This window comes from Jaculus jaculus, chromosome 1 (genome assembly GCF_020740685.1).
Source record: "Jaculus jaculus isolate mJacJac1 chromosome 1, mJacJac1.mat.Y.cur, whole genome shotgun sequence".
In the NCBI taxonomy this organism is placed as follows: Eukaryota; Metazoa; Chordata; class Mammalia; order Rodentia; family Dipodidae; genus Jaculus; species Jaculus jaculus.
Window position 1 is genome coordinate 138,214,691 of NC_059102.1, and position 14,066 is coordinate 138,228,756.

The 14,066-nt window shown below is 38.8% G+C and overlaps 1 protein-coding gene across 5 annotated transcripts in view; it reads left to right on the forward strand.

Moving 5' to 3' along the window:
* Positions 1-14,066, forward strand: part of Astn2 (astrotactin 2) — a 1,021,805-nt gene that overhangs the window by 372,699 nt on the left and 635,040 nt on the right. For all 5 annotated transcript variants that reach the window (XM_045154445.1, XM_045154449.1, XM_045154453.1 and 2 more), the window contains one exon: positions 4,356-4,502. In XM_045154445.1, the coding sequence (XP_045010380.1) occupies positions 4,356-4,502 (147 nt within the window). The remainder of the gene's footprint in view (positions 1-4,355; positions 4,503-14,066) is intronic.

Consider the following 14,066-nt stretch of genomic DNA (forward strand, 5'->3'; position numbering starts at 1 on the left):
GTTTTAGGAATTTTTTAACTTCTCATATAAAAACTATTTATTTAATTTATTCCTTTGATTAACATTTATTGAAAAAGTGCAATGTGTGCATAGCTTCTACTGCACTATGTATTATCCAGAGACTAGGGATAAGGACTATTCATTTTAGTATTCTATTTATTTTTGTTGTTACTGTTTCTGTATTTATTTTTATTATTTATTCATTTTTTTGCATAGGTCATAGTCTTATATCCCTTCCTCCATGATCCCTCTTTCCCTAAGGGTTTTCCTCAGTACACTTATCACTGTTGGGTAAATAAGGTCTCAGTCAGTCTTTGGGGGCAGGGGCTGTGCATCAGTATGTTTCTACTCACTCTGTGGTTCTTACAGTCTTTCTGCCCTATCTTCAGCAATGGTTCCTGAGCATACCTGCCTCTAGGTCTCTGATTCAGTGTGTCTTGATTAACCACAGTGTTTGTTTCCATTTCCTATAGCTGGTTTTCAGGCTAACAGTGGGAACAATACTCATGCCTCTGCTTCCGTGGGCCTTGGTAGATGTGCTAGGTGTGGCACATATTTTGATAGGCAATCAGCTATCTTTTCTTGTCATATTGATGGATTTTGATCATCTGAGTTTTCTCTGTGATCTGTAAAATAAAATTGATTTTCCAACAAAGGGTGAGAGCAGTTGGATTAATTGGGATATGCATAGTTATTTGAGAGGGATTTTTGATTTGCAAGCTTACTCCTCTTATTCAGATAATAGTGGAAGTTTCTCCCTGGGGGCTATGAGTTTCCTGGCCATGGGATTCTGTCTTGGATTCCAGTACTAGAGTTGAGTTCTTTCCCACTGATTATCCTTATGTCCAGCCAGAAAAAAAAAAAAAAAAAAAAAAAAAAAAGGTTGGTTTCCCACAAAGGCAATGTTTCACTGTGGCAAAAGTGTGTGCTCCTTCTCCAACTGGTTGATTTCATAGTTTGCAGGGTCTCCTGCTTCCTCACAATGTTGGTGACCATTGTCCCCAGCAACTCCCACAAATTTTCCAATACTATGAAGCCAGTCAGGAAGGAAGTGGTCTCCCTCTCAGTTCCAGCATGGCATTAGATATACTGTGACTATGACCTGTGCATCTTTAGAAGTAGGGTCTTGCCTTTTAGCTCTGGAATGTGTTATGGCAAAGACCTGCATCATTATGAGGACATCATGGGTCTCCCTGGCCAAAAGCTAACACAATTTTAGGTCTGGGATTTCCCAGCCAGAGTCTGTGGTTTTAGGGTTAATTTTTTTCCCACTTTTTCCAGAATGTTTCTTCCAAAGAGACATTTTTCCACCTTTATTGGTGATTGTGTCTTGTAGAATGGTATCCAGAACTGATTCATGATTTCTTAATTATGTGTAATTTCCCTCCATGTCCTCCCCTACCCCACCAATACCTCCCCACCCCATCTATTCTGTCCCTCACCTGATCTGTAGATTATTCCCTCTCTTCTCCTTCCTTCTAGTTCTTTTTTCTCTTGGGATCTTTCTAGTTTTATGTCTATATTCCTGATGCTTGCTGCCATTTACATTTATCTCCAGTTAATATTGTTCTTTTTTTTTTTAATTTATTTGAGAGCAACAGACACAGAGAGAAAGACAGATAGAGGGAGAGAGAGAGAATGGGCGCGCCAGGGCTTCCAGCCTCTGCAAACGAACTCCAGACGCGTGCGTCCCCTTGTGCATCTGGCTAACGTGGGACCTGGGGAACCGAGCCTCGAACCGGGGTCCTTAGGCTTCACAGGCAAGCTCTTAACCGCTAAGCCATCTCTCCAGCCCTTAATATTGTTCTTAAACTAAGCAATTTATAATTCATTGGCATAAGCTGTACATAAAAGATACAAAGACACAGGATATGTTATTTTTTCCTTTGAGAATGTCAATGTTTCTTAAAAAGAAATAGATATGCATAAGACTGGCTCGAAGTGGACTTCCATTAGGGCTTTGGTTGCACTGGAGCCCATTAGCATGACCATGTTAGTTGGCATTATACTTATTGGTCAGTACCAGGATCTAATTGACATTGTTATTACTATATTCCTGAAAGTGATTATCCATTTAATAAGATCCCACCATATTCCAGACACTATACTAGTAACTGGGAAAAAATTGTGAGCAAGACACAGTATATCTCAAGCAATACTGTTAAAACACAGAAAACACTAGTGTTTGGAATAAGGTATTTTGGGAAACACTGAATGTACATCAGTACATGTAGTACTTACTTTTATTGTGAATCTCAAATAGTGATGGGAAGGAATGAGTACAAAGAACTGGATGAAATGATATCTAAAGAAACAACAGGAGCACTACTCAGTGCATGATCGAGAGGCTGAGTGGGAAGCATTGTGGCACAGGTGGCTGAGTGCGTAGGAGGTCTGAGTGCAGAGGTTCTTCATGAATGGATGTCAGGCTAATGAGTGTGGAGTGCATACGGTTACTAGATACTATAAGATAGTTCCAGGGATTTTAGCAAGAAATGATCTCACAGTTCTGCCTAGACCTTTCTCATCTCACAAACAGTCAGCAGTATAGATGGGTAGGGATGTGTAAATACTTAGCTTGTAGAGTTAGTGGGACTGTGTGATGATTTCCTTTCTATAGAGATGGAAAAGACAAAGCCCTGAAGTTGACATCCAAATGTCCTGTCCTTTTCAAGGTTGGTGCTTCCGATAAGGAGGTAGGGAGAGAAGAAGGGTGTGAGAAGGCAGTGTTTCCTATTTTGAATGGGTTGTGTTTGACATGCTCATAGAATATTCATAGAGATATCAAGTTTGTTTTTCTTCAAAATAGGAGGTAACATAAAGTTGAAATTCATCGCCTAAAAGCTGGCAATCAACATGGTGAAAGTATATTTAAAGATTAAAGCTCAAATTACGTGAAATGAGGCAGTCTGAGGACAGACCCATCTTTGCTGGCCCGGTGTACTGCTTACTGCATGGAGCCAAAGGTTCCTCTAATGTATCCATGCAAAATTCTCCTTCCTCATTGCCACAGTGATAACAGCTCGTGCCTCAGAAACATTTCTACATGACAGGCATCACCACTACTTTCTTCTGAGGTATTCATTTATCTTGCCTACATCCATTTCAGGGAACTGAGGTTTTGAGAATGAGGCATCAAGCACACAGTAAAATATGTGTTGTGGTGTCTGTTTTCTATCACCTTGAGAAGACGCCTGAGAAAGTCAACTGAAAGGAGGGGAGGCTTATTTTGTACAGATGTTTCAGTCCATGCACTTTTGGTCTTATAATACCAGGAACATAGGTGATTATCAAGTAATACTACTTCATGGTGGCTGCAAAGCAGAGTGAGCAGGGGACAGGGGAGGATGGGACTAATGGCAAAGTTTCATTCATGTATATATATATATATAGTATGTCCCCAGTAACTCCTCCATCTGGTACCACCTTCTGTAGTATGTCCCCAGTAACTCCTCCATCTGGTACCACCTCCCATATTTTCCCTCAATAGTCAAGCCAATAAAGAAAACATCTGTGTATTGGTCCATCCATGAGAAAACCTCTTGGATCCATCACTTCCTCAAAGCCTCACCACTGAAGCTTGGATGTATTGGGGACCTTGCCTTCAAAGCATGAGCCCTGACAGACATTCTGTATCCAAGCCATAACAAGGGGTGAAACTCAAATTTGAATCCATAACTGACTAACTCCAATATATTCACTCATTCAGCTGTCTTCTGGTAACTGCAACCATAGAATGAATTCTCACTTGCTTTTAAAGAGAATTTAATATCAGGTAGTAATCATCATCAAGACCTCACAGTGCCTATCAATACCTAAAAAGACCCTCACAATAGGAGAAAAAGATGATAGCATCAAATTAAAAGAGAGACTAATGGAAAGATGGAGGCGATACGACAGAGAGGAGTTATGACGGGAAAGTGGGGGAGGGATGGGAAATACCATTGTTTCTTGTCCATAAGTATAGAAGTTGTCAATAAATAAATACATATATATTAAAATCAATTAATTAATTTTATAAAAGAATGACCATTTAAATTAGAGTGGGACAAATGTAACTTTCAGAAGCTTGATTTTTTTATCTTTACCAAAAGAAATAATTTCTGAGAGTCCAGTCTCCCAGATGGTTTCAGAGAGGATTAAAAATATAGGTTTTCTCTCCCTCTTTTCCTCCATTCTTCCTTTCCTTCTATCTCTTTGTCCTTCTTTTATCCCTCCTTCCCTCCCTCCAGACCTTCCTTCCTTTTTTCTTTTTCTTCATACTTCCTCTTGGAAAACAATAAGATTTCCCACATTCATGCCATCCCCATCACATCACCTCATGAAGTTATGTGTCTTTGTGTTTGTCATACTAGGTTTGCTGAAAAGCCCAGTGAACAAGACAGCCCTGACACTGATTGCTGTGAGCTCCTGCATCTTGGCCATGGTGTGTGGCAACCAGATTTCCTGTCCACTTACTGTGAAGGTGACCTTGCATGTGCCTGAGCACTTCATTGCAGATGGTAAGAGCCCAGCATCAAAGACACCCACAACAGCTTGACGCTTTGTACCCTGACTGGTCAAATATATCCACTCATGGCCTAATTTCAGAAGTCTGTTATATACAGTACTGGGGGAAAATGGAGCACCCCAATGCTTTGGAAAGATCATTATCATCAAAGTTCTTGATTATTAAAATTAAAGACTGCTTTTATTCTAAGTACAAGGAGAAGGCTTGCTATATATAGGAGCAATTTAGAAGTGAGTTTAGAAAAAGTGAGCTACATCAGAGAACCTACTGGCTCCAATGGGATCCTATTTCAAATGCAAAATGACCCCCTAATTGGGTATTAGCTAATTAAAGGCCTATGACAAGGAAGCTTGTTTTATGTGAATTCTTGAATGCTATGAAGAATATTCATATTTCATGCCTTATAAATGTACTTTACAAGTTTTGTACAATTCTACCAGTTATTCTTCGCCCAATTAAATTGAATTAATGAGCCACTCTAGTCACTATGGTCATTAGCAAAGCATGGTCAAAGAAACTGATTAAGATGCTTGTTATGTATCGTTAGAGTGCCCTCTACAAAACTTGATGCAGTTTGTATTCTCCAACAGGGTGCGCTGACATCTGTCTCTCTAAACTTTGTCCTCACTTGGGTATGTTAAGCAGATATAAACCTCAGAGTTTATAACAAATACTATGAAAATGCAGTCTAAGTATGTGACAATATTAACTGGTCTTCATACTTCTTAAATATGCACAACTGCATCAATGTGAAGATAAGCACTTAGCTGTAAAACCATGGGGATTCCATAAAAGTAACAGTCACCTCTGTCCATTTCCTCCCACCTTTATTTCTGACATGAACATTTAATTAACACGCCCTTAACCGCAGCACTCAGGAGACAGAGGCAGTAGGACCACGGTGAGCGTGTGGGCAGCTTGAGACTGCATAGCCTATTCCAGGACGGCCTGAGTTAGAGCGAGACCCTATCTTAAAGAAAAAAAAAAAAAAGATACATTCAGTTCAACTCTGCCCCACTGTAAACACTACCTCAAAAGTTTCCCCGGTGCTGCATATCAGTTAATGCTCTCCAGAGGTAACCTACTTTTTACCTCATTTATTAGGCATAATTTTCCATGTGGATGAATTTTATTTTCATTTTTTAAGTTACAATATTTAAAAATTACTCCTCTTGCTGGCTGTCCCCACAATCCATGACCCACAATCCCCATGGGTATGGCCTGCATCCCAATGAGGGGGGGGGGATTCCTTTGGATAATGGGCAGGGATGATGGAAAAGATGGTACCAACATATGCTATTTACATGCTAAGTTGTCCATAACTAATAAAAAAAAAATCACCTCTTTAAAACATTCTCTGATTGTACCCTTTGCACCTTAGTGAGCTTGGACTCGATTGTCACATGGGCTGTAAACAAGCTCAGTAGTCTCTCAGCTTATGTGTACTCAGTTATGAAAGTCTTGTTGTCCTTGTCAAGTCATGTGTACATGTGGGACAGTAACTACATATGACAGGTGGCAGGAGGAGGCAAAGGGAGGCAGAAGAAAAGCAATTTACAGAACTAAGCAAGTTCAAGAATCGTGGGGCTAGGAGCATTGTCAGAACCTGAGTGTGGCTGAGAAATCAGGATGCAGGGTTGTGATAATGAACAGGAATTGGAAAAACCAACCATGAAAATTCAAAACACAGTGGAAGCCATGACTCCCACTTGTCATCACTCACTAGGTACTGCTTAGTAACTGTTAACTATTAGGCCCTAGATTGCTGAACTTTAGCTATTTGCATCCATGCAGAAATGTAGGCATGAGGATCCTTGCAGACTACTTTACTTAAGGTCAGCGTAGACTAGCTTAGTGGCTGAGGACACATGCTTGAGAATGCATCATAATTTTCGTAGCCAATTGACTGACTTGGTTTCTCTGCGCCTGTATGTCTGCATCTACAACACCAGGATAGCCATACTATGTGACTAAGAGGGTTGAGAATGATAACTGCTTTGTTTTCATGTTCATCAAAGTTGCAGATATCTTATAGCTGGAAGATAGTAAAATTAAAATATCACCTTAAAAGGATGCAAAGAACCTTGGAGACCAAAATGTAATGATTTAAAGAAGACCTTTCTCAGTGGCCTACTGATTTCTTGTTTGGAACTCTGTCATAGATGCACAATTTTATAAAAGCCAGTGTGCTTGTCTGATTCTGCTCTTAGTCTAGGAGCAAAAATTGCTATTTGAGAGAAATGTTGTATCTGATGACAGCCACAGTGCCTGGCCGCGGATATGTGTGTTCACTAAATGCTTGTCAAGTAAATTAATATTGGCTGAATTAAAGCAAAATTGTTACTAGTTCTGTGAAATTCTTCTGTTATGTTTCTAAGCGAAGGGGAAGCTCAGTCAGAGAAAACTAAGTGACTGGAATGATGGCATACATCACAGTTTCATTACTGTGAAGGCTGAAGCAAGAGGGTCACAAGTCCCAAGGTCATCCTGGGCTACATAAAGAGTTCTACACCAATGAGGATTTTTAAAATCCCCTGTTTTAAACAGATGGGAAAGACACAAAGACACAGTAATAATTGTAGTTAAAGACAGGACTTTTATACTTTCAGTATGCAAAACCTCTATTCACAAAATATCATGTCTCACACAAGGGAACCCACTCCAGGAAAATTGAGGTCATTCAGGGAACAAGTGCAAGGCACAGCAGGAGCCTATGTTGCAGTTATTTCAGGGAGGAATGGGTGACGAAGGAGCTGGAAAGACAGCTCAGTTGGTAAAGTGCTTTCCAAGTGAGCATGAGCACCTGAACTCAAATACTTAGTGCCTACATAAAAGCCAGGTGCAACAGTGTGTGCCCATAATCCCAGGATGTGGGAGGAAGCCATAGGATTCCTGGTTTTTCTAGCTAACTTGCCTAGTTGAATCAATGTACATAGGATTCAGTGAAAGACCTTGTCTCAAAAAGTACTTTAGAGAGCAATTAAGGAAGATATGCCACATTGATTTGTGGCTTCCACCCGCATATACACAGAGAACACATATATGCACATGTGTACCTGAATACCCATGTGAACCACACACTTTCATAGACATCACATACATATAAGTGCAAAAATATAGAAAAATAGCTGGGTGTGGTGACACACTTCTTTAATCCCAGCACCTGAGAGGCCTAGAGACCCTACCTTGGGAAAAAAAAAGTACAGCAAAACAAAACATATAGATAGTCCAAAAGAAAATTAGAAATAACCATGACATATACAGGTGCCGGAGAAATGATGAATCGGTACAGCAGGCAGCAGCATCAGGAATACATAGCCTATGGCATTCATTTCTATGAATAACACAGAAATAAGATACAGAAGTTTTGATTTCAGTTCCTTTATATAGTTACCAGGTAATCTCCTTAAAGAGATTTCTTTCTCATCTTTAAAATGTGGATTATTTTTTAATATTGTCTAAAAATGCATTTAGCTTGTTATGCTGGGGTAAGGACTCCAGCTCATATTCATAGAGGTGTCAAGCAGATAAAAAGGAGGACAGTCACAAAGCAATAAAAGCCAGGACTGTGACTATTTTCCTGAACCCCTATCACCATGGGACATTGATCATCATAAGTTCACTTCGATGTCTCTTAACTACACAGATACATATGGAACATACATAATTCAATGTCTTACATGAATTTGTACACTCAGATTTGTATGCTCAGGTCCCTTAAGAACACTGGCTAGATGAAATTTTATATATTTGGCCTATCAGAATCAGTACAGCTCTATTCCAATGGGTAGAACTCTGTTTGAAGTGAAGTCTCACAAGGGCTTTTGCCACAGCAGCCTTCATACATTCTTGTTCTTCCCAAGAGCTTCAAGTTGTCAAGATGCTGGCCCTTCCACAGTAAGGAGAGCTCCCCGCCAAGCTTACACAGTTAGCTGTCCACGATTCTGAAGTATTAGATAGGGTTGAGTAATATGTCCAGTCTTCAGTGGAAAATGAATTCTGACCTTGTGTTACTGTACAGTTATACTCGAAGCTTACTGCCCATTATGGAGAAAAGGTCACCACAACACAGCACTTGTCCAGTGCCCAGCTGGCGTAAGCAATATATACTGACAGAATCCCTATCCAAGACCTTGACAAATCTCACCCTTTCTTTTTCTGGACTCCTACAAGGCCACTGGTGGCTGCATATCCTGCTAAACACACATTGAAGAAAGGAAACAAATAAACATATACTGAATTTAACACAGTCCCTCCAGATTTGATCTGCAGCAATTTGATGGTAACTCCTATTAAAAAGGTTCATCAGACTCTGAAGGTAGAGCTCAAATATTGACATTTATTTTTTAATGAGAACTCTACGCTCTTCAATGGAATTTTGACATATATATTATATATTAGTTTTCCATTACAGTGACACTTTCAATAATGAAGTATTATTTTGGCTCTTGGTGTCAGTTTATGTGCAGGTGGAACTATGCTTTTTAACTTGTGAAAAGATACAACAAATGGCAGGAAGTTGTAGTAGCAGACACAAATCATTCTTCTAGTGACAATTAGTAACAAACAGAAAAAGCATAGAAGAGACAGAAAAGATATGCATTCTTAATATACATGCCACTCCATCCAGTACCCTGATGCTCCAACTCTTCTCCACATCTGGAAGTTTCTGCCATCTTTAAATCAAGCTAACAAATTACGGGCAATCCAATAATAGTATTGGAGTTTTCATAATTCCATCTCTTCTCAGTGACTGCATACATCATCTGTGCTAGAACCCTTCAACACATGAAGCTTTGGTAGATATGCAATATGCAAAGCATAACATAGTGCAAAATCTCTTTTAGTGTTACTTTCTCTTCATATGATATATGTGATCATTCTTTGAGAACCCCTGGTACCACCTTTGCCTTTCATTGTATTAGTGTCCTATGAGTGGATGTGTCTGATAGAAACTCCAGTGAGTTCCTAGAGCTTTGAATACAATATAAATTTTATGATGTATTAGCCTACTCATAGATGTTTGGATTTAATATAATCTAATCAAAATTTCTGTGTAAGTAGTATGGCTACTACTAAAAGCCTATCTCAGCTGAGAAATTACTTTATACATCCCCAGAAAGTCTTCATGTAAGACAAGGTATATTTCTCCAGTATGCTAAGCCAGTAGAAGAAGCCACACAGGGGCTGGTGACATGGCTTACCTATTAAAGAACTTGCCTGCAAAGCCATAGGACCCAGGTTCAATTTCCCAGGATCCATGAAAAGCCAGATGCACTAGTTAGTGCATGCATCTGAATTATTTTGCAGTGCTTAGAGGCCCTGGAAACACATTCTTCTCCTCTGTGTATCTCTCTCTGAAATAAATTAATAAAAGGCAAAGATAAAACCACATGGAAAGGAATAATCTTCTTAGATTGTGGTTGAACTTCAATGTATGTAGTTGGTATTCCACTCCCTGTTCTCAGAGTTGATGTACATTGGAAAAGAACCTCAAACATTGAGCATAACTGTTATATGTCATAAAGTATACAAATCAGTTTACTTAGACATCTTCATAGAATTCTCTCAGAGAAATTGTGCAGTAGGAGTTAGCATCTTCACTTTGAAAACATGAAAAAAACAGGAATAGAATGAAGAGAACCTACAGAATTGGGGAAAATATTTGCACACTGTACTTCTGAGAACTACATAAAGTATCAAAAATAAAAAATATATATATATAATATGGTTCAAGATGGATATATGACTTAAACAAGTCTTTCTCTAAAAAGACAAATAGGCTGAGTGTGGTGGTATATGCTTTAATCCCAGTCTTGAGAAGGAGAGGTAGGAGGATTTCTGTGATTTCCAGGCCACCCCGAGACTACATAGTGAATTCCAGGTCAGACTGGGCTAGAGTGAGATCCTACCTCAAAAAAAAAAAAAAAAAAAAGAAAGAAAGAAAGAAAGGAAAACCAACATGTATATGAAAAAGACCTGAACATCACTAATCCTCAGAAAAGCACAAACAAGAAAGTTCCAACACACTCTATTTAACATGGTTATTACCAAAAAGGCAAATGATACCAAGTGCTAATGAAGATATAGAGAAAAGTGAGTGCTTACCCACTGCATTCAGAATGTAAAACAGTGCAAACATAGAAAATAGTGCAAAAGTTCCTCAAATAATTAATAAGTAGAATTCCCATATGATTTAGCAGTCCTGCTACTGGCTGAGATAAATAAGTTGAAGTGACATTTGTACGTTCATGTTTCTTAGTTGCAGCAACCAAGAAACAGAAGTAAGGTATATGCCTACAGATTGAATAATGCATAAAGAAAATGTGGTTGATGTACATGATGGAATACTATACAGAATGGAAAAGAATGAGGCGCAGTGAGCCACTGTCAAGGACACAACTGTGTTCCCAACTGCCTGCTATCTGCTGTCTCCCACAGCAGTCTTCCCCAGGCTTTTGAACTGAACAAAAGTAATTAGACAGTATGTCCACTATCCAGAACTTCCACCCTTTCGACCCCTTTGCTGATGCAAAGGTGATGATCTGTTCTCTGCTGGCACTGGGAATTGTAGCCATATAAAAATTCAGCAGAGAAATGCCAGAAAGACCCTAACTAATGAAGAAGTAATTTGCATGAAATGGTACTATATGCGCACATTCCAAATAGGGAAAAATAATGCAGCTTTTGGGTAACTAGCTCAAGAACATAAGCCAGTTCCTGGTAGAGTCATACTGGCTAAGGACTGTCAGTTGAACGTTCATGGATTTTAAGTATTTGTGGCTTTTTGAAGCTTAAGTGAGGATTTTCTTACAATGAGTAAAATTTCCCCTTGATTCCTGTCACAAATTCTAAAACTTCACAGGTTATGTAATGTAATAATGTGGGGTCCACTTTTTAACTTAGACTAGTGTAATTCATTCATGCAATGACTGCAATAAACTTAAAAGAGCCTAGAGAGAGAGAGAGAGAGAGAGAGAGGAGAAGAGGGGGGGAGAGAGGGAGGGGGGGAGGGAGAGAGGGAGAAGAAAAAGAATGAAAAGCTCCCACGTGTGACAGTGCGGATACTGCGGGTCACTATGTCAGGTAAAGTATGGTAAGAACATTAAGACAAGCCCCGTGTAATGCTCATTCATGGAATATATAAAGTCTTGTTTTGTACAAGTTAAAATTTGATAGTGATTTATAGACTGCTGAGAGAGGAGGGAAGACATAGTAAATTTTGTTTAAGTGTTGGTTATTAAATAAGAGAAATAAATTATTCTGTTTTGTTATTCAGTTTAAGTATAATATAGTATATATTTAAAAGATCGGTATGAGAACAACTCTAAATATGTTACCTGATAGAAATGATTAATATTTGAGGAGATGCATAGTTTTGCCCCAATTTGAGCATATCAAAGTGTACACATGTATCTGCACATCACATGATACCCAGTTGATATGTACAGATACGAATTATTTAAAATAGGCCTCAGAAACCCTAAGAAATTTGGCCAGGTTAACACATAGCAATGAAGCATTAAGGAAGCTTAACTCAACTGAAGCCTAGTCCAACATTCTGCAACTCCCAATGCTTCCATAAAAGAGGCCATGGCAATTATTATTTGCATTGAAAAGGCTACTAGTTCTGGAAGAGCTCAGAAAGCAAAGCTAGAACTCTGAAGGTGGTGGAGGGTGGTGTGGATGGTAGAAGACTGAGCTCGTTCAGTAACTTATTTTGCTGTTGAGTGTGTGACTTTGTGTTAGTTACTAAAAATTTCTGAGTTTCAGTTTCATTAAATATAAATTGGGGATAATAGCAATACTTACCTCATAGAGTTATTGTGCAGAATAAATGAAATAATGCTCATAAAGCTTTTAGCTCAGTACCTAAGACCTAATAATGGCTCAATAATTCATGTGAATGCTAGTCACTGTGATAATATTTTCTTAATATTAGAAGGGGGTCATTGCAAGGTAATGAGTTCCCCATCAAGAGCCGTCCAGAGGATGGATGACCACATTTCTATGAAACCATAAGAGAAAGGAGAGGAGAAGGAATGTATGTATGTTTGCCTATATGTGTGTGTATGTGTGTGTGTGTGTATATATATATTTGTTTCATTTGGAATAATTACATCAGAACCTAATTTTTAAAGCCACTTGATTTTTAAGACCTTCAGAGTATTTGTTTAACCATTATTAGTTAATCTCTTATTGTGACCTATTCTTGGACTAAGCTCAGAAATATGGTCTAACTCTGAAGCAAGGCTAAGGCTAAGACTGTCTCTTGCATGGTTTTTCTTAACTAAATGCACACACACACAAACACACACACATGCATGCAAATGCATGCACATAAATATTGATATGGCTATTCGTGTCTATGTGTTTGGTTTGTTCAGATCAATTTAAACTACAAATCTTATATTTTTGGTTGAATTAAGAGGACTGTCAAGTCTTCTATGCTCATTTTGAATTATTTGGAGTATGAGATTTCTTTTTAAGTGTTAAACATTATCAAGTATAAATGCCCACACATTAGAATAGCCTAGCTTCTTTAATATGTCACACTGTAGATGTTTTGAACAAATATAAGTATCTTGTCTGCATTTATTACTTCCACCCCTACTTCTTGCTCCCAACCTAGGAAAGTAAGTTAATATGTGGCATTTAATGATGAAAGAGGTTCTAAGCTGGATATAGAGCTCTTTTGCAGTGACTTGAATACATGGGAGGAGTATTTTCACTTCTTAGAGGGGAAAATTACACCACATGAAAAGTGGCTACTTGGCCACAAAGTCATAAGCAATTTACTTAAAATGTAGTTCCTGGGCTGGAGAGATTGCTTAATGGTTAAGGTGCTTTCCTATGCAGCTTAAGGACCCAAGTTCGATTACCCACAATCCATGTAAGCCAGATGAACATTTTGGTACATGAGTCTGGAGTATATTTGTCTTGGCTAGAGGCCCTGATGTGCCCATTCTCTCTCTCTCTCTCTCTTTCATATAAATATACAAATATAGATATTTTTAAATGTACTTACTTAGATATCCTGCGTTCTGGAATCATCACCAGATTTGTTTTATATGTTCATTGTTCATCACAGATCTTTAGCCATTGTAGAGGTGAATTGGTGATGCACTGTACTGTGCTGCCTCTGCCTTTTCTCTTAACTCTTTCATTCCCTTGAAGCTGTGTAGACAACAAGGGGGTCACCCTGACTCTTTTTGCTGCTTTCCGCACTGTGTCTTAAAAAATATTCTCTAGGGGCCAGGCATGGTGGCACACACCTTTAATCCCAGCACTTGGGAGGCAGAGGTAGGAGGATCGCCATGAGTTCAAGGCCACCCTGAGACTATATAGTGAATTCCAGGTCAGCCTGAGCTAGAGTGAAACCCTACCTCAACAAAACAAAAAGAAAGGAAAAAAAAAAAAAAAGGAAAAAACGTCTCTGCTGAACGTGCTCCTCATGTCCACATTTGGTAATCCCCAACCCCATCCCTACGGCCTGACTTCCTTTTCTCCTTAACTCCATAAAACCTTTAATATGTATATATCAATAATCTCCCCT